This window comes from Camponotus vicinus, unplaced genomic scaffold, assembly GCF_025532165.1.
Source record: "Camponotus vicinus isolate PSW18456_S1 unplaced genomic scaffold, iyCamVici1.0 SCAF_4, whole genome shotgun sequence".
Taxonomy (NCBI): Eukaryota; Metazoa; Arthropoda; class Insecta; order Hymenoptera; family Formicidae; genus Camponotus; species Camponotus vicinus.
The window spans coordinates 14,821,649-14,844,865 of record NW_028141976.1 but is presented as its reverse complement, the minus strand read 5'-3'; the positions used below and the strand labels follow the sequence as shown (position 1 = coordinate 14,844,865).

At 36.1% G+C, this 23,217-nt stretch overlaps 1 protein-coding gene across 6 annotated transcripts; it reads right to left on the bottom strand.

Annotated features, from left to right (window-relative positions):
- Positions 1 to 835: 835 nt before the first annotated feature.
- Positions 836 to 21,846, bottom strand: Skeletor (DM13 and DOMON_DOH domain-containing protein skeletor). Of its 6 annotated transcripts, none has more exons than XM_083095698.1 (17): positions 21,721 to 21,846; positions 16,264 to 17,931; positions 15,802 to 16,084; positions 15,344 to 15,547; positions 14,200 to 14,511; positions 9,558 to 9,695; positions 8,813 to 8,885; positions 8,457 to 8,565; positions 7,766 to 7,928; positions 7,227 to 7,486; positions 5,498 to 5,597; positions 5,148 to 5,332; positions 4,767 to 5,063; positions 4,521 to 4,692; positions 4,103 to 4,296; positions 3,652 to 3,876; positions 836 to 3,493 (listed from the first exon to the last, which is right to left on the bottom strand). In XM_083095698.1, the coding sequence occupies exons 5-17, from the start codon at positions 14,285 to 14,287 to the stop codon at positions 1,478 to 1,480; spliced, it is 4,020 nt and encodes a 1,339-aa protein (XP_082951824.1). In that variant the 5' UTR covers positions 14,288 to 14,511; positions 15,344 to 15,547; positions 15,802 to 16,084; positions 16,264 to 17,931; positions 21,721 to 21,846; the 3' UTR covers positions 836 to 1,477. The 6 variants fall into 6 exon arrangements, with proteins under 6 accessions (XP_082951824.1, XP_082951825.1, XP_082951827.1 ...); XM_083095699.1 differs by lacking the exon at positions 21,721 to 21,846 and having other exon boundaries at positions 16,264 to 16,904; positions 17,749 to 18,084; XM_083095702.1 differs by lacking the exon at positions 21,721 to 21,846 and having other exon boundaries at positions 2,773 to 2,931; positions 3,311 to 3,493; positions 16,264 to 18,071.
- Between the last annotated feature and the right edge of the window lie 1,371 nt (positions 21,847 to 23,217).

Genomic DNA, 23,217 nt, shown 5'->3' with positions numbered 1-23,217 from the left:
CGTGAAACGTGTTATGCAAAATCCTCTTTTTGTATATAAATTTTACCTAAAAACGTCTGCATTCTATATGCTACCCATAGTCATAATTTTATTTTTGATGATTACTAATTAATTGAAAATGCAGCATCATTATTTAAATCGCTAAATATACCTCTTAATGAGCTATAAAATCTGCAAACAATTTTTTGATTAATATTAGTAATACCAAATTTTAAAATCTCCATTCCATTATGTCATCATTTTGCCTTCCGATATCATAATATGATATTTTAATGGTGACTGATGCGAAATCTTAATGATTTTTAATTTAGAATACCTGCAATACGGCGGACTTGGATATGTCTGTGTATGTGTGCTCTACGCTTATATTTTTGCAACGATTGATAAGATTTTGGAAAATAATTTATATATTTAGGATTTTTTATTATTTCTTTTCATAGATATGTACTTAAATTCATGTACAGAATTTCATAAGAATGTAAATATATGTGCGGCAGATAAAGGATGTTGAAGATTGTGTGCGAATTATTTTTTTTTTTTATATAACAAATAGCTCAATCTCAGTTTTTCTCGTATATTATAATTGTGTCGATTACTTTGTATAACACTTGTTTTTTATTCAATAAAATATATTATCATAATTAATATCGCATTTGCGCGTTATTTTCTTCTTTTATCAAATCGATTCTAGATTCTATTAAAGCATAATAACTTAAATGGAAAAATATTTAGTTTACCAAATATTTGTATATGTGTATTGAAATCGAATAATGAAATCGAATGCACATATATTTTTTTTCTATTGTTCTTAAAACTAGAAATATACGCACAACAATTTGATGACCTGTGTGTATCAAGATTATCTTTATTAACAAAATTGGTTTAGCTTATTTACAGATACACCAGCAAAATTCAACAAGTACCTGTTTTGTAAACATCTCCGGTGCCATTTATAAGTTGATATTTTCGAAGCTCGATTTTTTATGTGTGTTTATTTTCAGACAATTCCGTTGTCTAATATAGAAAAACAAATTCGTGCGCCTTGATTGGATGAAAAACTCTCAAACATACCCTCTCTTTCCAGATATAATATATATATGCTTAAATATAATACTAAAAAAGCGTCTTAAAATGTCTACAAGCCATAAAAAGGCCACGTCGAGTCACGTCTGGAGCTAATGGCTGTTACACGAAGAGTATTCGATCAAGAGAGCGATGCCAGAAGCGAGACGCAAGAGCTCGACAGGCGGATTGTACTACTTATATAGGAAATCAGTAGTTTTCTCATTAGGTTAGTAAATGCCTTCCCCAGTGTTAACGCAATTGGAGTATATCGTCTATTATTTTCGAACGCGAATCCTATATCAGGCGCGAGCCTACGCGAGAGACGCACTCGGACGATCGACGATCTTTCCGATCCCGCGAGGATACTACTGATGTATCTTCATCAAAGGACACGAAAACATCGCCAACGATTTCAGATCGCGCAATACGCCACGATCGTGATCAGTACGATAGATCCAAGATTGCCGAGGCGTGTTGCTCCTCCGCTGATTGCTTCGACCTGTTCGCGTTCCCGATGACCGTGATTGTACGAGTCGTCTCGTTGAAAGTTGGTGCTAGACATCGTTCGACGCCCTTCCGATGGGGATCTCTTCGATCTCTCCACCAGTGTCAGCCTTGTCTTGGGCAAGAGCTCGGAACGAAGTGATAGATCGACGTCCGGCGAATGATATTTTCTCTCGTACGACGAGCCGTTCGCGCGCATCTCGCCAGGAATCAGCGGAGGAAGCTCGTCTTGAAACTTACCGAACTGCGGCGTTCTGCTAAGCAGTTCCGATGTCAGTCTGCCCTTGCTATCGCGATGCTCGATGTTGGAAATGGATCTGGCCAGGCCGGTAGAGTCCTTGAGCTTTTTACCGTCATAAGTGATTAGAACGCCAGAAGAGGAGGATGGTAGCTGCTCGGGTCGCGTTTTCGCAATCGGCGGAAGGTAGTAAGTATCCAATTTGAGATCGGCCGCCATCTCCATGTCGTCGAGATCATCGAGCCGCGATGAAATGCGTGTGGGAGATGTCTTCTTCTTTCGCTTCCTGTCGCCGTCGATCGTAGATGTCGTCGCGACAGGTAGCGATGGCATAAAAACGGGCGAGAACTCGTCGATCGTTCGATAATCCGAACGCTTCCCATATATTTTCTTGTCGTCCTCACGCCACTCTCCTCCATTCACATCCGTCCTCTTCTGCACGACATCGGGCGCGTTGTCTACGGCATTTCTGATAATTGGCTTGAAGCCGCTTTCGATAACGATGGAATCGGGATCAAAGCCGGTGTTACGCGCAGGTTTCAGAAGCGTCCATGATTGAGGATCCATGAGATTGTCAGAAATTTCCGCCGTGATCTCCGAGCCTATTTTCGCCTCGAGTTGCGCACGTTGTTGCTTTGTGTCGATTTTCGCCATGGATTTCTCAAGCGGCAGATTAGCCGCTTTGTCGATCGTCGTTTTCAGTGTCGTCGTTGTCATCGTCGTCGCCGCGATAACGGGCGGTCGATAAACGGACTTTTTGCGTTCGATGAAGATTGATCGCGGTGGCGATGAGAAAGATAACGACGATGGCAGTGATAATGGCAACGAAAACGGCAATGACAGCGCATTTGTCGAAGTTATCGTATTAGCGGCTTGTAAAGTTTGCAACATCGGGCGGCGCGTTAATGTCATTGGCCGACGTATGATCATCAGTTGGGTCCTCGGAGGCTCGTGTTGATGATGATAACGAGGAAGAGGCGGAGAAAGCTGATGGCGAACGTGATGGTAATTGGTCGCGTAATAATGCGGTGCTCGGGAGTATGGTAGCTGGCCGTGGTTGCCGCTGGCCATTCCTACGTAAGACAACTTTGTCCCGTGATTCAATGAAGTTGGCCGTTGGTGATCTGGAACGAGGTTAGACAATTGCTGATTAGTAGCAATCTGATGCTGAATCTGCTCCCGTCCAAGCTCCGTGAGGTGACCGGCACGAAGGGACGACTGCTCGTGAGTGGTCGTGACCGGTCGATGTTGCTGCTGCTGCAAAGCTTCCTCATCAACACGATACGCGTCCTTCAGACGTGCCTCATACGAGTTCTCGGATGATGATGATGATGATGATTGCAAGCGATCGTAATTGTTATTGGCGTTCGTTAGTAACTGCGGATGGTGATATGGGGCACTTAACTTGCTGTTAGTCGTCGTATGATGGGGATAACGATGGCCATATTCGCGGTGAGAATGATGAACATGCTGTTGATGAAGAAACTCCTCTGGTGGCGTTACCTTGCTCGCTACGGCTATGCTAGCGCCGTATTCTAAATCCTGATCTGCCGGTTGATCCTGGCGACCCTTAGCTGGCTCCGCGTATACCTCGTGTTTCTCACTGGCCGCCGATGATGGTTCGTCACCGAGGTCGCAAGAATTGAGAACGTTGATCTTCCATCCTAAATAACGATGCGTGTAACACTGCAAGAATGTTATTTCATAAAATTAGAAATTTATTGAAAGGTATTTTATAATGCTTGTGCGCAAATTACACATATATATACAAATAGATAAAAATTTATACAGATCGTAATTACAGAATCGATACGCGACACAGATCTTTAGTTGGGATGGATTACCTGATAATACACCGTGTCGGGTGTATTTTCATCGGGCGTCCATTCCACAATACCCGGTTCACCATGGTCGCATTCAAGGGTCAGAGTGCGTTGATAAGCTCCGAAAGATGCGAATTCATCCGCGAGTGGTTGATTCTGATCTGGTACCCAATTGCAAAGACGACCTGTGCCAGTGGGGATGAGCTTGCCGCGTTGTCGGAGTACACCGGCAAATATCTTTACTTTCTGTTAAAATCCAACAAGAAAAGAAATCGTCAAAAACTGATAATTCTGTGTTTAAGCCAAAAAATTCTTCTGTGTTGTGTGCTTTCAAACATTTTTGTGTCTCAAGGATGCTTAGATAATAAATTCAAGATTTTCGGATTTTTCATGATTTTTAACGGGGAAATTAAATTAAGAAGTCAACTTTTTTTTAGTGAAATTTTTGTATGCAAGAGGGATCCTTCTTTACCGCTTTCTCTTCAGCCGTTTTGTGCTGGTAACCGCCTATCGGGTCATCCGTGATGTAGAACGGATGATAACGCGCTGGTACGTCTGGATCTGAGCCACCTTCTACCACGAAAGTATATCTCTTTCCTCGAACCACATTAATCTCGGGTATCAACAATCCATTGATATACCAAGAGATTCCCCAACCGACGTGGCCTAGAGAGAAAGTGAAACAAAGACCGGTTTGGATTACAGATATAGATTTCTTGCAATACTTTCTCATGGAATACCTAACGGATCAAGTTGTGCAGATTTTAATTAACTTTACGAAAGACTGAGTATATATTTGAGAGAAATATATATATATTCAAAATTAATAAATACTATATAACAAAAAAGCATTCAATTTTTTAATGTTATTCGTCGATTTAATCTTTTACCGGTAATGGCGGGATAGCCATGTTTCCCCCCGGTAGGCCCCATCTGTGCATAAAAAACACCATCATCCGGCTCATTGCACTGAATAGGTGGTATCTCCCAAGCATCTTTCGTAGATGCTGGTGCAGGAGTCGCCGGTATACGTGGCGGTCTTCTCGCACTGGTAACCTCCTGCTATTTCAACATATCATTTTCCAATGGAAATATAATATACAACTCTCTAATTACGTTTAGATTAGACAACTTACTTGAGTGCCGCTTCCTTTTCCGCCGGGGCCAGAGATCTGTTCCTGATCAGGCATGGGGCAGTTCCACGCGGGCGGTCTGCTAAACTCGATGAACCGATCGGTCTTTAGATAGCGGCTATGAAAACTGACCTCCTGTCGCTCGTTCAATGGCCCGATGGCCCAGATTATCGCCTGCGATCTATTCGTCAATATTGGACGATCCAGTTCATCACTGGCCCTCAACGGTCTCTGGTACGTGACAATGCTGTAGCCATTCACCATTGCCGCGTTTAACAATCGCACCGAATCTGTGTTCTCCTTTAGATGAGAAGATTACATTTACATTATCGCTATGTGATGAGAGCGAAAAAAAATACTTTAAGCAGTTTTATTTGCATGTACCAGTATACGGGTATCCGGACAACTGCCTCGATGTCCCGAGCACTGGGATTTCGCGTCTAGGAAGTAATCAATGGCATATCCTTGCAAGGTCTGCTTGTCGACCCACGCTACAGTGACGTCTCCGCCAACCATTACGCTCTTCTCCGTATCCGGGGATACTCCAAAGGCCATGTATTGTCCGACATCTAATAATCAATAGTCAATTAAATTTTGTAATTCATCTCTTAGTCAAATTCATATTTTGTAATCATCTCTTAGTCAAATTCATATTTTTCTTCAACTCTATATATTTTTGAACGGAATACTTTTATTCACACAGCGATGATTTTGAATTATAAATTTATATTTACCTAATTTTGCAACGAGCTGGACAACTATGCTGTCCCCAGCCACGGCCCATCGCACTTCAAAAGCTACGCTGTCGTCAAGAACTTCGCAGTTAAGTTTTGACTGAAATCACATACGATAATCGAAAACAATCGATAGCATTATTAAAAGACGAGTAATTATTCATTAAAATCGTGGAATATATACAAAGTTCCAATTGTAAAAAATATATTTATTTGATGTATAATACGTTATCATATACATGTATAGAAAATGAATATAAAAATATAAAAAATATAATACACACATACGCGCATAAACGAATATGTGTGTGCATATGTATATATATACATATATATATTATGTGTGTACATGTTAGATATCACGATACTCACGATAAGTATATACATATGTATATAAAAAAATTTTATAAGATTTCTCCCACACACAAATAATGCAGGTGAAATTTTATATGAAAAAGATTAATCGAAGCAAGAATAAATATTTAAGAAATTTCACATTTTCCCTCTTATATATTTTAATGCCCATATGAATGTATGATGCATATGAAAACTGATGCAATCTTCATTACGATTAAAAAAAAGATAGAAATGTAAAAACCAAAGTTTGTATTATCTTTCTTATCCAATTAAAAATATCTCTTTTTTTTCTTCATATACATATATATCTCTAACAAAATATATTTTTATGTTTCAAATCATAATGACACATCATTTCAAAACGACATGACACAAACTTTTGGGCAAATGTTAGAAAACTGGAAATTTCCTAAATAAAGTTCTTAACAGATTAGGTGCAATAAAAGCGAAGGGTATCTTTCACGTAGAAAATACGCTCGGGCATGAGAGATGTCCGCGTTCGGTCGATTCGTACGGTCGCTTTCAGTAACGCACGAACGAGTCGGTTCTCCTATCTCCTTGGAAATGCAAGAGTCTAGCATATGAATTTTGTTGCGGGTCGGATAAGCGCGAACGCGCCGTCACTGGTTGACGAAAAACCGAAGACGAAGTCGACGGTGAGGTTTCATCGATCCCGCGATAATAGTGGCTTTGATAGTCAGTCGTGGGGGATTGCGCCTGGGAACGAAGTTGTTCGAATGCTTGCGCGTCCTCCACGGCCCGAACTACTTGAATCTGATCGTCTCGGCGAAGAAGCGGCCGATAGGTTGTCGGACGCTGCTGCTGCTGTTGCGAGAGTGACCCCGCGAACGAGATAGAGAAAGGGGAGGGCGACGAGGAAGCGAAAGAGGAGATGTCGTATGCGCTTGTTAGCGCCCTGAACTGTCCCTGCCCTCCGCGATGCACATTCTGCAACACAAGGACAGAGACAGGGTATTTATTTTCATGAATCATAGGAAACTGAATTTGTCGCGATAAAAGGTGCAAATTTTTGCCATTAATTGAGGTTTATTATGTTGAAGAATAAATTTTATCACCATTAAGATTCAAAGTAAATCGAAGAAAAAATTTCTTTAGAAGTAAAGATTCTAAAGAAGAAGACGATCACGTTCTCGCAGTCGTAGTAGCAGTCAAAGTCAAGTGGTCTGGATAAAAAAGGAAGAATTTGAAGAAGAGGTAATTGCGACGATTTCGAAAAATCGATCGCGAAATAATGCTTGGATAAATCATCGATAATCGCATAATGTATTATAGCGCACTAGAGGTACGTGTTAATGCATTTCTTTCTCGCCCCATTACGCACTTGTGATGAATTAAACTATGTCTGACATACCTGTGGCGAAACTCCTAGCATTTTCAAGGACGGCGGTATGTTTAGACCTTGTGGAATTTGTACGTGGCCAAAATCAACGGCAAATGCCTCGCACCATACTCCAAAATGACCGAATTGATGAACGGTCAAGTCGCCCGGTAACGTCAGGACGATTGTCTTGCGATCATAACGACGCAACGGTTGCTCTTTCCCGTTTTCGTCGGGTATCCGGATACCCTGCGATGACGGCGTCGGACCAGTACCTATCCAAAACTTGGCATCTGCAAAGCAATTTTGTATTTATTTGTCGAGCTCGCGCGCAATATAAATTATTTATACTAATAAATTTATATAATAAGTTTGAAAGGTTAAACAAATAAATCGTCTTATAAACTATGTAAAATAATATCTGTCACGTAAAAAAGGAACTCGATTTTTCTCTTGAAAGAATAAATATTTCTTAATTGCATAAGATTTTAATGTTTCGCAAATGTGTTGCAATAGTTATTTATTATTAATGTCGAAATTTAAGATTATTAATAATAATAAAAAAAACTTGCCAGGTGCTTCTCCGTCGTAACTGAAGCCGGGTATCAGAAGAGTCTGAGCATCTACAATGACAACTGGTTCGGAATTAACGCCGTGTATGCCACTCAAGGATTTTAATTTCTGCGGTTTCGGATAATCGAAGCCTCGCGGTATCCTGACATCACCGAAATTCACCTAAACAGAAAAATGACTTTTTATACAAGAAACTTGTATTTATATCATATATAATATTCTTTACATTTTCATTTTTTATATATTTGTACCTTATTTACATATTTGTCATATATTTGTCTTCATGATTTATTTTTGAACATTTATAGGGGAGATAAAAAAATAAAAAACAAGCCAAGCTCTTTTGGTTAAAATTAATTAAACGACACACAATTCGAGGGAAATAATATATAATCTGTTCGCGAATGATAAAAAGTTGAAAGACCGAACGTTTTTTTACGAAGATTTTATTAACTATCGGAAAATCTAAAGTCTTAATCTAATCCCGGACGTGCGGCAAACAGTGATCAGATGACGTTCTATCGGATTGTATGTTCCATTCACTTGACACGCGGATCCAAGCGGTCGGTGGTAAGCCTCTACGAGTGTGAAAGTTGTACTTCGAGAAAATGATGACCGGTTCTCGGCAACGAGCAAGTATACACAGCCGATATTGCGCAGACCAAGGTCACGAACATATGCATTACTTACCGAGAATTCGTCGCACCAAACCGAAAACCATTTGATATTGTTCAAGGTCTTGCCGTCCGGTAAGGTCAGTGTGATGTCCTTTTTGCGATACCGTTTAAGGAGATTTGTACTGTAACGAATAAACGTTTAAACGAAGGTTTAAAAATTGAACAAGATCAGAGGAAAAGAGCCTTTAAAATCGACAAAAGTTGTGACTATTCTACATGAGATAATTAATTACAAATCTTTTAATTATCTTTTAATTAATTACAAATCATAATTAATCTTGATAGCAAATCATATTTAATTTAATTACAAATCTTTTAATTTTGATAGCAATATTTTTGAATATATTCTTCTACATCAGTTTTACTTACGTTCCGCGTTCATCGCGCACCCGGAAGCCATTGTTACCTGGACTTTTGCTGCTTCCAACATAAAAAAAGGCAGCTAGAAAGAGAATGATGATTTTTTTTATTTCTATAATCAATAAAAACTTTTCGCAACAAAATTCTTGAGGAGTTTTCGTTGTTAATAATGACGAACGAGCTGGTTTGAGCGAATAAATAAGAAACACGTTACACGGTTTCAGATTGTGAAGCTCTAATAAGCATCTAGATATTCTCATTAATCTGGAACAAGTATCTCAGTCAGCTTGTGTGCGCATCAAGGGTAGGCGTGCCAGAGAGATTCGGGAAAGTTTTTCCGGCATAGAAAAATTGATCGCGGTCAGTCTATATCAGGTCGAGGGAAAGTTTTCCGTGCCTTTTCAAAAATCAACGAGTAAAAAAAATCCGCGACATTTGTACCGCATAAAATTAATGATCGAGAATATGCATAATCATATAACATATAATTTTATTAAATAAATATAAGTGAAGTTAAATTTTTACCACAATTATGCAATGGAATATGATTATTAACTTTGATAATTAAAATGCTATTTCATCTAGAAATTAAATATCGATAAAAATAATATCAATCAAAATAATTTCTCCTTCCGCATAGTTGGTTTTCCGAAATACGCAAATATTTTTATCGTTAATATTTTTGTTTAGCATATTTTAAAAAATCACTGTCTCTTGTCGATACGTTGAATTTACTGCAACGCGTTGTACTAACCTGGACCTTCGCCATCGTATGTAAAGTCCTTGATGAATAGTGTCCTTGCGTCAACCGCGTAAACCTCGCCGCTCACACCATGATGAAGTTCAGACAGCTTACCAATCAGTTTTCCGTAATACGCTCCGCTACATATTTCTGTCAAAAAGCGAAATTTAAATTAATTGATTTTATTATCAAATAATATTAAATTAATTGATGTAATTAAATATTAAGTGAAATGAAAATATCACGCGAAAGTGCGACTCTTGTACAAACGTGTCACAGTACATATGCTCCAATAGCTTCCAATATCGCAACAAGTTTATTTTTTATATCGTTTTTCATATTCTATATCCGAATTATTCGATAATATAATGATAAATCATAGAGAATTAATATAATTATAGTAAAATTAGCAATGTGTGAATTATTAGAAAAGAAATACTTTACACATATCTTAAAAATACTTATAACATATTTTCTTACTATATTATTACATTCATATTATAATAAGAAATAAAATGTGCTACAATATACAAGCTTTGATCAAATACATTTTGATGAATAAAACAACTCTTTAGTAAGATATTTTAATTTGTGATTTATCTAAATAATAAATATTGCAAAAAATATAAAATTTTTTAGAAAACGTTTGTTAAATTAAATGTGATTAAAAATAAAATGTTTTTTTAAGGCAACAAATTATTAGCGAATAGCATACGAATAGTATGCGAATTTCCTCCGGTTTCTGCGGTTTGCATGTTTCTTTCGAATTTGATTGCGTCTAATTGCAGCTACAAAAATGTTCCTTTAAACGGAAAGCGTTATAACAATATGACATTGACATTACACCATGTACCTCCATGTACCTCCGCATACCATTCCAGTCGCGTTATCATTCTACGGATGATTGCAGGAACTTTGCAGGAAAACCGGTATTACACGTAATAATGCGTGAGTTTATATTGTGAGTTTGTTAGAATAATATATTCCATTCTCTTCTCTCTTTCTTATTGCTATCTAGGGATGCTGATGGATACGTATTCCCAAATATGGTAACTGATGGATAACGGTAACCGATATACCTCGTCTACGAGAGAATAAATTGGCTGACGATTGATCGAACACTCGTTACGATTGGTATCCTCGTGCTCATCGTACGCAAAACTAGGTTCCGCGAATCCAGCATCTCGGCTCTCACCAAGTGAATCGCTTGTGGTCGCGTCCGATCGCGACACGTTGACAGTTCATCTGGAACGGTTGCGGTCAGATCGACGTTTCACAAATTTTTTGGAATTCGCAGAATCTTAGGCAGTACATTTTTTACGTGGAACCCCTCGGGAAAGATATCTTGAAAATAGACATCTTTAAAAGCAATTAACTGCATTTTTATTTTATTTATAGTCTCTCAAAATTGTCGCATGTCAAAGAGAATAAAATCAAAGATATTAAATAATGTATATAATATAAAAAAAATAAATGTTATAGAATATGAAATAGAAAGAAATAGAAAGAAAGGATATATATATATATATATATATATATATATATATATATATATATAGAGAGAGAGAGAGAGAGAGAGAGAGAGAGAGAGAGAAAGCACAAACTTTATTCACGAAAGTACTAATAATGATGCATCGAAATGTGTTGTATGTTTGTATACTTGTATCACGTGTACCAGATAAGTGATGCCTTGAAACGCGAAGACCGCACGTTTCCATTGATAGATCGCAGGCTCGAATACATCGGTTTATGTTACATAGCTCGTTAAATCGGACCCTTTACTCATCTAGGTCCCGTTAGAATTCCGTAGAAGGACGGCTGTCATCCATCCAGAAACGTCGGGGCAACGACGAAGATTGGCACTCTATGCGCATTAATCAAGGTCGCGCGGTTGCGTTTCCGCGATTCGATTCAACGAACGCGGATTGCAAAATGTTCACCAACGTAGCAACGATGTGCATTCAAGATGTTAGAATTGATAGTGTCTGAAGCAAGAACGTTCGGATCGCAGTCTTTGTTGCGAAACGAATGCTCAAAGGTGATTTAACTTGCACATTTTTTAGGAACTCAATAAAATTAATTTTAATAATAAAAGATATTTATTGGCTCTTACTGCCCGTTTAAATTTAAGTTTATGTTTTAATATACAGAGCCTAATTTCTTATAGTTATTTAAAAGATATTTAATTTGAGATTTAATCAAAGAGAGAGAGAGAGAGAGAGAAAGAAAGAGAGAGAGAGAGAAAGAAAGAGAAAGAGAGAACATGTATAAATTTTCAAAGTTGATTACTAATAAATGTCTCTGTTAATAAATGTCTCTAATAAATGATCTCTAATAAATGTCTGACTTAACAGGTACTAGGATAATTCAATAAATAAGGTAACATTATAGTACCACTGTACATATGTACATAGCATGACTTGTTATCTTATTTATTAAATTACCCTCTTAAGTTTGAAATAACAAGTCGATTAAGAAACGCTCGACTTTTTATCGGTGCGATTTATGTATGATTTATGCATATGAGAGCATAACGTTTCCGTACGCAAATCACAGGTTCTTGCAAATTTCTCGGTGACATGACGGCATGATCATAACAATCTCCAGCTATTTATAAGGCGATAAAATATTCAAAATGCTCCTATAACTCACGTCTCGTGTAAACGCAGAATTATCTACCTAATAAATTATCGATCTAATGGGGTAATTGAATTAATCGTCTCAAATGTCAAAGAAATTGATAAACTACTGACTAAAATTACAATTTTCATCCTTAGAGAGAAATAAATCGACCGTCATAATTAAGTCATTTAACAAGATTCTTGTGTAAAAGAAAAAAACGACGAGTATAAATAATATTTACCATTTTTATACGATGATAGATTATTAATACGATCGCGAATTTAGGAACAGTCTATATTGCTCTAAACTAAAGTGCGACTCGAATAATGCAAATCGCCTCGTTTCGATGCAGAGATTATTTACGTCGAACATTTTGGACCAACGGCGACTATTGGCATGCACGATTGCGACATCGCGGACTCGGAACTTGTATCATATACACGGATGGCCAATTACGATTATCCGACTCCCGCTTTCACCTCCTGGAAGCCTGGAAATGTCAGGGGGTCCGCCGACACTGGTGTTATCGCCCTTTCGTTTTCGTTGCCGTCTTCGCGCACAGAAGATTCGCATCTTCTTTCCGAGGTTCGGAATTTAATTTTATGCGCGGGGATTCCTTCTTGATTTGCAAATCTCACAAGCAGGCGCATCTTTATAAGTCTACACGTAACGCACGAGTGATAATTAAATGCTACGTATATAATTATCCAAGTCCAGTTATGTTGATAAATTTCGACCATTCTATCATCTCGACATTAAATTAAAAACCCCAACTTATAAATGCCTTGATTATTTCAACATTATTTTATTATTGTATTGAAATTTTTTTTCCTTTAGAAGACTGTTGTATATTTTTTAAAACTGATAAAGGTGATTATAGCGAAAGTGAGATATTTTTTCATCATTTTTTACATGTATACATCATTATTGATATATACATTATGCTTTAATACATATTTGTAGATGTAACAAAATATTTGGAGCGTTGACTCCACTAACTTCCGGTCCGGTGATAGTTGGGGTCGTAACTATGATTATTGATATATGCTGAGATACTTAGATTACTCTAATTCTATCTAGGATAACGCGTTAAAATTCAATTAGATTTCCACATTACGTATGCTATCATTCTATCCATTTCTTATGAGAAATCTCTTTTCTCCGTGGTTTATTTATTTCATTTTTTTTCTTATTATAGCACATAAGAAGGTGTGGCAAACCAATATTAATTTTTAGATCAAGTAATTATTAATTGCAAGTTGATATCATATGATTTCTCCTTGCTTTCTAAAGTACGCGCTAAAAATAGCACATGCAGAAAAATGCGGAGCGTGAAGTCGTCTCAGGATGCGAAGCCGCAAGTTAGCGTAAGTAGAGTGGACAACGAAACAGCCTGCGAAATCGCGTGCGGATACTCCAATTAGCCCAAATAATGCGACGAGAGTACTTTTAGTTCCAACTTAAAATTTTGACAAAGCTACGTCGGACGTAAAATATGATAGATAACGATTTTTCTATCGAAAAAAAAAATATATATATGCTGCCATAATCGACATTATATTCATATTATATAATCTCATTTACGTCCAGGTAACGTCATTGCTTCACGTATGAGAATAATATTCTGAAGATAACTCGATACACCACGGGGTCTTTAATCCCCTCACTTTTCATCAAGGACAGCGCTTGATGAGCCACGAGAGATCCGATCGAGCGTAAGAGAGAGAGATCTTGATCATCTTCAGTCTATAATTATTTGAGATCGAAATCTATGAGAAATTATCTTCTCTTTCCGAGAAACCTAGAGAAACCTAAAAAAAACGACTTACGGTAATCGGAAAATATCTTTAAACATATTTTCTCGCGATGTCATATTAATAATTGCAAATCCATTTTCGTCGATCGAATGAAACGAAATTCGTGCAATTGCGTCGCGGTATAACAGTCGGATCATCGCGAAGAGATGAGAAACGATCACGGTCATTTTGAAAATTAATTAAATTAAAGCAATATTCATAGGAGAAGGACTTACGTGCCGCTACGATGAGGAACAAAGCGGTGATTAGACCGATAGTCGGCGGTCGTCGCGTCGGGGACGGTGCGAGCGATCGTGTCGTCATGGTGTCCTGGTGGTTACTGGCGAGAAAAGTATCTGTTGTCGATCCAAGTAACTTTGTTGGTCCCACTACGCGATCACCGGCTCGCGTTGCTTCACCGTTCCCGTTCCTTTCTCTCTGTCTTTCTCTTTAATGGGAAAGACTTTTCAGCTTTTCGCGCCCAGGGTAAAAGTCCCGCCGTCATCTTGACATCTCCACCTCGCTCGATCTCCGGATTTGACGAGACACTATTGGCACACCGTTTATACATATTCAATATATCATTCTCGAGGTAGAAACGCGATAAATACGCGTGAGAGATTTCATAAACGAGAGATGAAATGACGTATTGTCATATTTTTACAGAGGAAGACGGGCGTGAGAATCCGCGTAAAAGAGAAGAGAAGAGAGTGCACGCACACGCTTCAAGTACCCGCGCACGCGCGCGCGCACGCGTTGCGTCTACGAACGTGGCCGCAATTATGCGACAAATTTTACGGCATTACGTACAATTACGACGTTGTCATCACGACGACGTGCAATATTACCCCATCGCACGGTGGAACGCTTGCCTAGACTCGGTGAATATTTCCCGAGTGAGCGCATCGCGCGTTTGAAGCCGCTTTTAACATTACTCGGTAGAGTAATGTCGTAACGCGACACGCGATTATTTTTGCCCAGTCTGCATTCTAGATTTACTCGCGCGTCTCATGCTGATAACACGTTTCGCGTCTGCTTAATTAGATCGTTGCAGATAACGAAAATTAGGCGAGTCTTATCCACGTCCGCGGAGTAACTTCGATGATTATAACGAGTTTACATGATAATGCGACTCCTCTATGTAACGCGGTTGCCACTAAGATATTCATTTTGCAATACCGCGCGATGAGGCGCAATTTCATCATTGTAAATGAAGACATTCTCGCTAAAACAATCTCTTATTCTATTTTTCGTTTTTATCTATTCCTTCTACAAGTCATTTTTCGATGTTTGTATATGTTAAAACAGATAGTATATGTGATTTATTACAATATATTATTTTTTACTTTGCAGACTGAATCGTCATTTATAAGCGCGCACCTTCAAATCTTCTGCAGACCAGCAAGACCAGCAGTTTGTCCGATTTGACACGGCAAGAAGTTACTTTCCATTCCTTCATGAGTGAACTGGTATGCGGACTGGTTGTATTCGTGGCAAAAATTAAAAAGTTTCGATCCAACTTGAAAATCGCCTTATTCTTTGTCTTTTCTTCTGTCTCGCATTGCACCTCATTACTCTGCATTGCTAGGAGAAATAAGAGACAGGATTAGAGCAGAATTGGATGATTGCATGTACATGTGTTTTCCGAGCAAAATTTTTCGAGTATACGTAATATCCCGAGTAGACCATTAAAAATAGTTTCAAAGTTTGTAGTTACTACTTCTTTAAAAACCGGAAATGTTAATGATCTGCTACAGGTGACGGCATATTCGCCGTGAAACATGTTTTTTTGCCAATATCGAAAGTCGACACAGTACAATAATAAAAATAAGATTTACCGTTTGAAAAAAAAAAGAATATTAGCAAGCGCTTGAATGCGCGTCCACGAATACAATCCGCGTCGGAATGGTGAACGAGCGAAAGTCCTCTTCCTTCTTCGTGTAGGTGCTCTCTGGCAGATACACTCGGTAGTTTCTTATAGAATGATCACAGCTATCTAATCCCGCACGCACTTTCGCACCTCACGTCGCAACGGATACATACATCTCACGCATATGTAATGACACGACATGTACTAGATGCGCTATACATTGTAAATATTTGTGTATCACGCGATGTTACCTGGAATAAGAAAATATAGATAAAAAAACATTCTTGTAATTATATAGCTTATCCACTATTAATGCACTCTTTTTTAAATGTATCTTGGTTGCATTTTCAGCGAGTGAAAAGACGCTTTTACTATCACTTATATCTTGGAAAATTTGTGTATGTTTGTATAATAAATAAACGATACATACTTTTTCAGTGGAAAACCGCATTCAGTTTCAAATGAATAAAACTATCTTGGACTATCTTGGAAATCAACAATATCTTAGGAAGTTTCTAGAGAAGAAAAAATACATTGGTATGAAGCGCGCATCTACGATTCGCCGTCGAATTTCAAGAGCGATCAAGCGTATCTGAAAAATGTAGATTTGTTTGGATGACTATCTACTGGCATAATGAGATGAGAATAGTGAAAGTTTGTCGTATAGGGTAAATCGTAAATGCTGAAGCTGAATCACGATTGCTGATCCATCAACAGTGGTCTGCCTTCATAGATCAAGGCAGCCTATACCGTTTCTTATTCAACTTGCTTCTAATGTTCATAGTAATCATCCATGCATAAAACAATCATCATCTCTTATGGATGTTTGATTAATGTACAAATTTAGTATACTAATCAAAGTTGAAACCTGAAACGTATTTTTCTTTTGTGAAAGAGAAAACACCTGTCAACGATACTTATATAATATATTTATGTTTAAACTTAATTTTTTGCCAAATTTAAGAAATCAAATCTGCAAATGTCGCTTTTTAAATCCTTTCCTTCCTTTGCAGAAATCGCAAATCATGCTGTTTATTCCCATGTTATACACATTTTAGAAAGTCACTGATGCTGCAAAAAAAATTATGATGACAGGTGACATATCATCTTATTTGTAAAGAATGTCCGTGAAATATAAAGATATGTGTTGACATATTCGCACAATAAATATATATTACTAATAATCAATATTAACAGTGTACAACCAATATAGTTAGCGTTATAAAGAGAATTAAACAGAAGAAATGTATACAAAGAGAGAAGAGAAAAATTTGGAGCTATCGATTATCAACCGAGTGAGATTTGAGTGATTTTTAGAAAAAAAAACAAGTACACGTTTCACGAGAGCAAAGGTCAATTCTCGAGAACGATTGATAAAAGATTTTTATTATGAATATCGACTAAAAACATAAACTGTGACAAACTAAAAAGTCGATATAATTATGATTCGATTAGTCCGCATTTCGGGAGATCAGAATGAATCAGATTGAATGATCAGATTGAATTCTTAACTATGTCGAACTGACACCATTGGCGCGACGTTGCAAAAACGGTATCTTTACGCAATAACGTCGCTTCTCTTGCTGCAATGTCGAGAAAAGGACAGGAGATGTGAGAACGAGGCTTCTGCAGAAAGTGCAACGAATAGCCCGATTATTATACTAAGTTGCAATAATAAATTATTAAAGACATTTCTACTCACATTAAAAGCTATACTATTGTTTTCATCAAAAGTCTTGCAGTTTTAGAAAATAATAGTTTTCGATAACACAATTATATAGATAGATATTTTTTATCTAATTATAAATAAGAGAAAACACGGTATGTGTGTTATTGCGAAGATTAAGTATACAGATGATACAACATTCTGAGGTATTTCAGGAAACATAGTTCTGAGATAAAAGGAGATTGTTACAGTTATCAGATGCGTTGAGAGCGATTACACTTCATTGTATCTGCGTAATCGCACGTTTGGCGCAATAATTCCATACAAACGTCCGCCCAGCTTCTTATAGAGGATTTATTCAGCAGTTGCTGATATTTTGTACTTTCACTCGAACACCTTGACCCGCGCACAATCGCATCACAATGCATAGACCTGCGTATAACAAGATACACATATGCTCTGTTTATTAATTTTGCATTGCAAATCTTGAGCTTTTGTTATGTTATCTGACCGGAATCATATGTCATATATACATTCTAAGCACAAAAAAAAGAAAAAGAAAAAAAAACGTATAATTGATGAACGTCGAATAAAATGAGCTGTGATATTTATGTAGTAATCGAGAGATGTAAGAATGAGGACTGCGAGTTTATCTTAATATCTGAATTTATTCAAAAATGTATTATTAGGATTAATCTTTATGCATAAAAAAATATTTCGCGTATCTTCAGATTCCGAGACTAAATATGATGAAACGTATTCACGAAACAAAATATGAGAAAAATTTTTTCTATTCATTTTACATACATATTTCTTCGTTTTTAAAAGAATTTCGATGAAGACGCATGAATCCGCATCTCGGGATAAAGTCAGAGTTGCTGGAAAAAGCCAATGAATAGAAAAAATCAATGGTAAATTCCGGTTTTTCTTAACTTTATCCAATGAAATAAACTGGCAAAAACTATAAAAAATAACTAACATGGAACACTAAAATATATTTAAATAACTTTATGCAAAAAGATTTTTTAATTAATATAAATTATACTAATCATTATAATTTAAGCAAAAAAAGGAATCAATCTAATAATAAAATCTTTTTTAATTTAAATTAATATGTGAAATTTTAAAATCAAAAACTTTTAATATATTACTAAATTTTATAGTTAGTTTAATAAAAAAAAATATAAGAGAATAATATAAGAAAAAAATATTCTCCACATCTATGCAGTGACAATAATTTTTAATTTGTTTCCTTGTAAAACAAAGAAAAACATTACTTTTATAATCATTTTTAAAGCACTCATTCCTAAAATTTCCTATTTAAATCTTATTTTAAGTTAAATTTAAAACGTTTTTTATATCTATTTTTATCTTCAAGATGAAAGAATAATGTCAATGTTCAAATGTCTGTCATCTGTATATTCTCAATTTCACCATATGTTCCTTTATTCAACATTGTGTTTTAGTCTTCATCTTGCAATTTCTCCAGGTCTTAAAATAAGGACGCATAATATCTGTCCATAAAGGTAAATTTTTAATTAAGCTTTTAATTTTTTGGGCGGCTTTTGGATTATAAAAAGCATTAACCACGTTTCCATAGCGTGATTCTAGTGCTAAAGTGTGAGCTTTGGTGTACATTTCATCCCTCCATTCTTGCCACGATGATGAAATTTCTTCATAATCGAAGTCATCTGAAGTCACTGATGTTTCATGTTCCATATCAGATTCCTCGATGCATGTACCTTTAATGCTTGAGCTGGAACAGGCGTATCATCGATGTAACCCACGTCTTCACTTAGAGCTACCACGAGTAATGACGTTAAAAATGAATGTAATTCATTCGTGGATTGCATTTTGTATGCTTGAGATACGTATCTTAGGTACAATTGGCGTATTTTTCGTGGCTGATGTCGCAAACACTCCCAATTAGCTATAATTTTAATGACGTGACTAACGTCCAGCCTCAAATATGACGCAGGTAAAAATGCTTCTTTATTTTTCACGGAAATAACATAGCAGCATTGCAGATAATGCTTTAGATCAGCGCAATCTGCAAATGCGCAAGCTAAAGCGACTAACATTGCTCGACTGTGATCAGTTATTACTACGGATGGCACAGTAGCAGCAGTTCTACGAATCTCAAGTAAGAAATACGTTAAAAGTGCTGCATCTTGTTTTGCAGAGATCATTTGAAATACCGGAATACCTCGTTTGTTTCTAGGAACGATCATACATTGATATAAAAAAAGATGAGAAGATTTTGTTCCATCCGGTAAAGTTAATGCCTTCGCTACGCTACCTGTAGCATCCATAGTAAAATAAGCACTTCTGTTACGATTAATTAATTTGTACATTGTCATTTGTTCTTTGGACCAATACATGGCATAGAAAGGATTTAAACCGATTCCATGTATTGAACCGGGTACTTTCATATATTTAAAAATTTGTATATTTTGAATAGCGTCATAATTATTGTCAACGCCTAAACGATTATCTAATTCGTTTTGCTTAGCCTTGCGCAAAATTCGCGGTGAATATAAAACTGGTGGATTTTTATCGCCAAATTCCATAATTCTATTGGCTTCTTCAATGCGCCAAATAGTCGCATGTTTTTTCGCGTCCACTAAGTGACCAGCAATTTTGCGACGAAGGGAACCTTTCAATTGTCTCTTTTTAATGTGTACAATTTGATTATTAAAACCAAATAAATTGCGATCGAATATCGCATCCTGTCCCTCATTTGGTTTTTTGCACATTTTTCCACGTAATATTGCCTTACATTCCTTACACACAGCATTAAAACGAACAAAAGATTTGGCGTTAAGACTTGGAAATACAGTAGCGTTTTTGAATGTGAAGGCACAAGAAATTTTTGTTTGTTCCCATATTTTTTCTGCAAATATGTTCGACCATTCTCCGGGCTTTAATTTTAAATAGCGACGATTGTGATATATCTTTGCGACAGGCTTTATATCATTCCAATTTTTTTCTGAGATAATAAGTCGAAAGACTTTATTATCTTTACTATCATCATGTTCCGATTGCTCAAACGAACTTATATTGGCAAATTCATCAGTAACTTTTTCAGGAGATTTTACGATAATTTTTTTCAAGTTGAATGCTTCTAATACTGCAAAATATATACCTCGCCTATTTGTATTTAATATTGTGTATATATGCTTCGGACTTATATTAGAATCTAAGCTTTTCATTTTTTCGCTTATTTTTATATACATATATAGCATTTGAAGGTGGAAAACATTTTCCATTTAGATCTATACATCTAAATTCAGAGGTTTTTAATATCTCTAACAGTTTATTATCATCATACATTTTTAAGAATAATGCTCGAATATTTCAATAAAGAAAACTCTGCTGCTTTAGAATTTCGAGATACGCGTTTGCAATGCTTCTTGATAATTTTCCTATATCGCGATGGATGAGGAAAGACGGATGGAAGAATAGACGAGTACGCGCACCGTGGAGTAGCCGCCACAGACTTCTATATATACTAGACTGCTAACTCCTTATATATAAGACGGCTTCGATTTTATGTACAAATCACAGATAGGTATATAAAGGTATTCTATTCTGCGCATGCGCTCTGCGATAACGCATGTTTATATGTATATACATACGCAAGCTAGGTTAAGTATATGATATACAGGGTGATTCTAAATAACTTTATGCTTTTGCAAAAACATAATCTTGACCGAATTCTAAGACGATTTTTCCTTTGGCAAAATTTCGTCCGAAGCTTAGTTTTTGAATTATTAAAGGAAGTAGTTAACGTATGACGGGTCGAATACAAGAGGCAGGCAAGGGTGACGCGATTCACCGTCAGACGCGGGTGCTTACGCGGGGCGCCTGCTGCGATCAGCTGGTCACTATACACATACATACACACATGCGAACACATGCATTCTCTCTCTGTCTGTCTGTCTGTCTCTTTCTCTCTCTCTCTCCCCCCCTCTCTCGCTCATTCGCTCACTCACCTGTTTTTTTTTTTTTTTTTTTTTTTACGAGAGGAAAATGCATTTTATGCATACCCACCGGTCGATCCAGTGAGTTATGTGGGACACGAGTACCAAGTCGAATTACCAACTCGGTACTCCCTACCCACTAAAAACCCCTCTCTTTTCACGAATTTCCTTTGACACACTGTCCCTCTGACTTCCCGAGATCTGTTTTCACATAACGTCAAAAAATAGTTATTATTACCTTGTTCGATGACTTTTGATGTATTGCTGTAATTGCTTGAAGGAGAAATGAATTTTCCGATAGATCGTACGTTCTTAAATTTAACGTAGATATCACGTTGCAAAAGACAAGAAATCCACACTAAATTATTAACTGAAAGTTTTTCTCCTTTCATGAACTGTATTCTTTTATAAACTTTAACGTAATCACATTTATTTACTCACTCGATGAGACGAGAAATTTACTAATGACTCTCACTAATCACTATTAATCACTGTCGAATAATAACTGTTGGCGATTAAAAATCACTCGATGAAAGAAACACGCGCGGACACGTTACTACACGACGCGACGACGCGACAATGCGACGATAATTACTCGGCGACTGCAAGCAGTTTTTTGTCATGGTAGGTTGCGGTAGGTTAAGGTACTACTGGCGCAATCGAACGCAATCATGTGTTCGATTGAAGAATGCGGTAAACATAATAAACATTTAACATATTAATATTATTATTATCATGAATGTGTGTGATATCCATACATCGTATATCTATTTAAAAATTAATTAGATTAAATAAGTGTTTTTAAAATATTTATTACTTTTACTATTATCATATAAAATATTAATATTAAATATTTATTTAAGATAATAGTAAAAGTAATAAATATTTTAAAAACACTTATTTAATCTAATTAATTTTTAAATAGATATCATACGATGTATGGATATCACACACATTCATGATAATAATAACGCGTAAAAAACAGTATATGTATTTGCAAAATAGTGTATTATTAACTGTAAAAAACTACTGTAAAAAACCTATCTTCAAAATAGGATTATTTTAATCTACAAAATAGTTATTTTAATCTGCACAAAATAGTGTTATTTTAAACCGTAAAAAATTGTTCTACAAATTATTTTAATTTTGTGTAAAATTGTATATCCTACAAAAATAATGATATCAAAAAAATTGCGCTAAGTGAAAATAAAAACTTATAAAAATATTTTAACCAAAAAAAGTTATACAAAATAGTTGTTTTAATTTTCTACATTATATCCTAGAAAAATGATGATATCCAAAAATTACGCTAATTGAAAATGAAAACTTAAAATATTTTAACTAAAAAAAATTGTACAAAATAATTGTTTTAATTTCCTACAAATAATATTAAAAAGTTGCGCCAACTGAATAAAAATTTTCACTATAAAATATACATTTCTTTTTTATTTCCAATATTAAAAGAAAAATGATATTAAATGAATTGTAATATATCTATTATAAAAAATCGTTGAAAATATGAACAATCATATACATTGCAATAATCATATGCATATATCCTGAAAAGTTTAATTAAAAAAAAAAAAAAGGAAATGATAATATTTAATGTGTATGCGTGTGTGTGTGTATCATCATAACATAGAATATTTTTTATAAATGTGTCTTTTTGTTTTTTTTCTATGCTTTGCACAAACTACTTTTTATTTTTCATTTCCTTTTGCAAAGCATTAGCTAT

Bases quoted from the DNA above. Each gene is read 5' to 3' on its own strand.
- Skeletor (XM_083095698.1), bottom strand. From the start codon at position 14,287: ATGACGACACGATCGCTCGCACCGTCCCCGACGCGACGACCGCCGACT. The intron at 8,886-9,557 runs GTTAGTACAACG...TTCTCTTTCTAG, and splicing joins ATACGATGGCGAAGGTCCAG to CTGCCTTTTTTTATGTTGGA. The intron at 3,877-4,102 runs GTAAAGAAGGAT...GGATTTTAACAG, and splicing joins AAACGGCTGAAGAGAAAGCG to AAAGTAAAGATATTTGCCGG.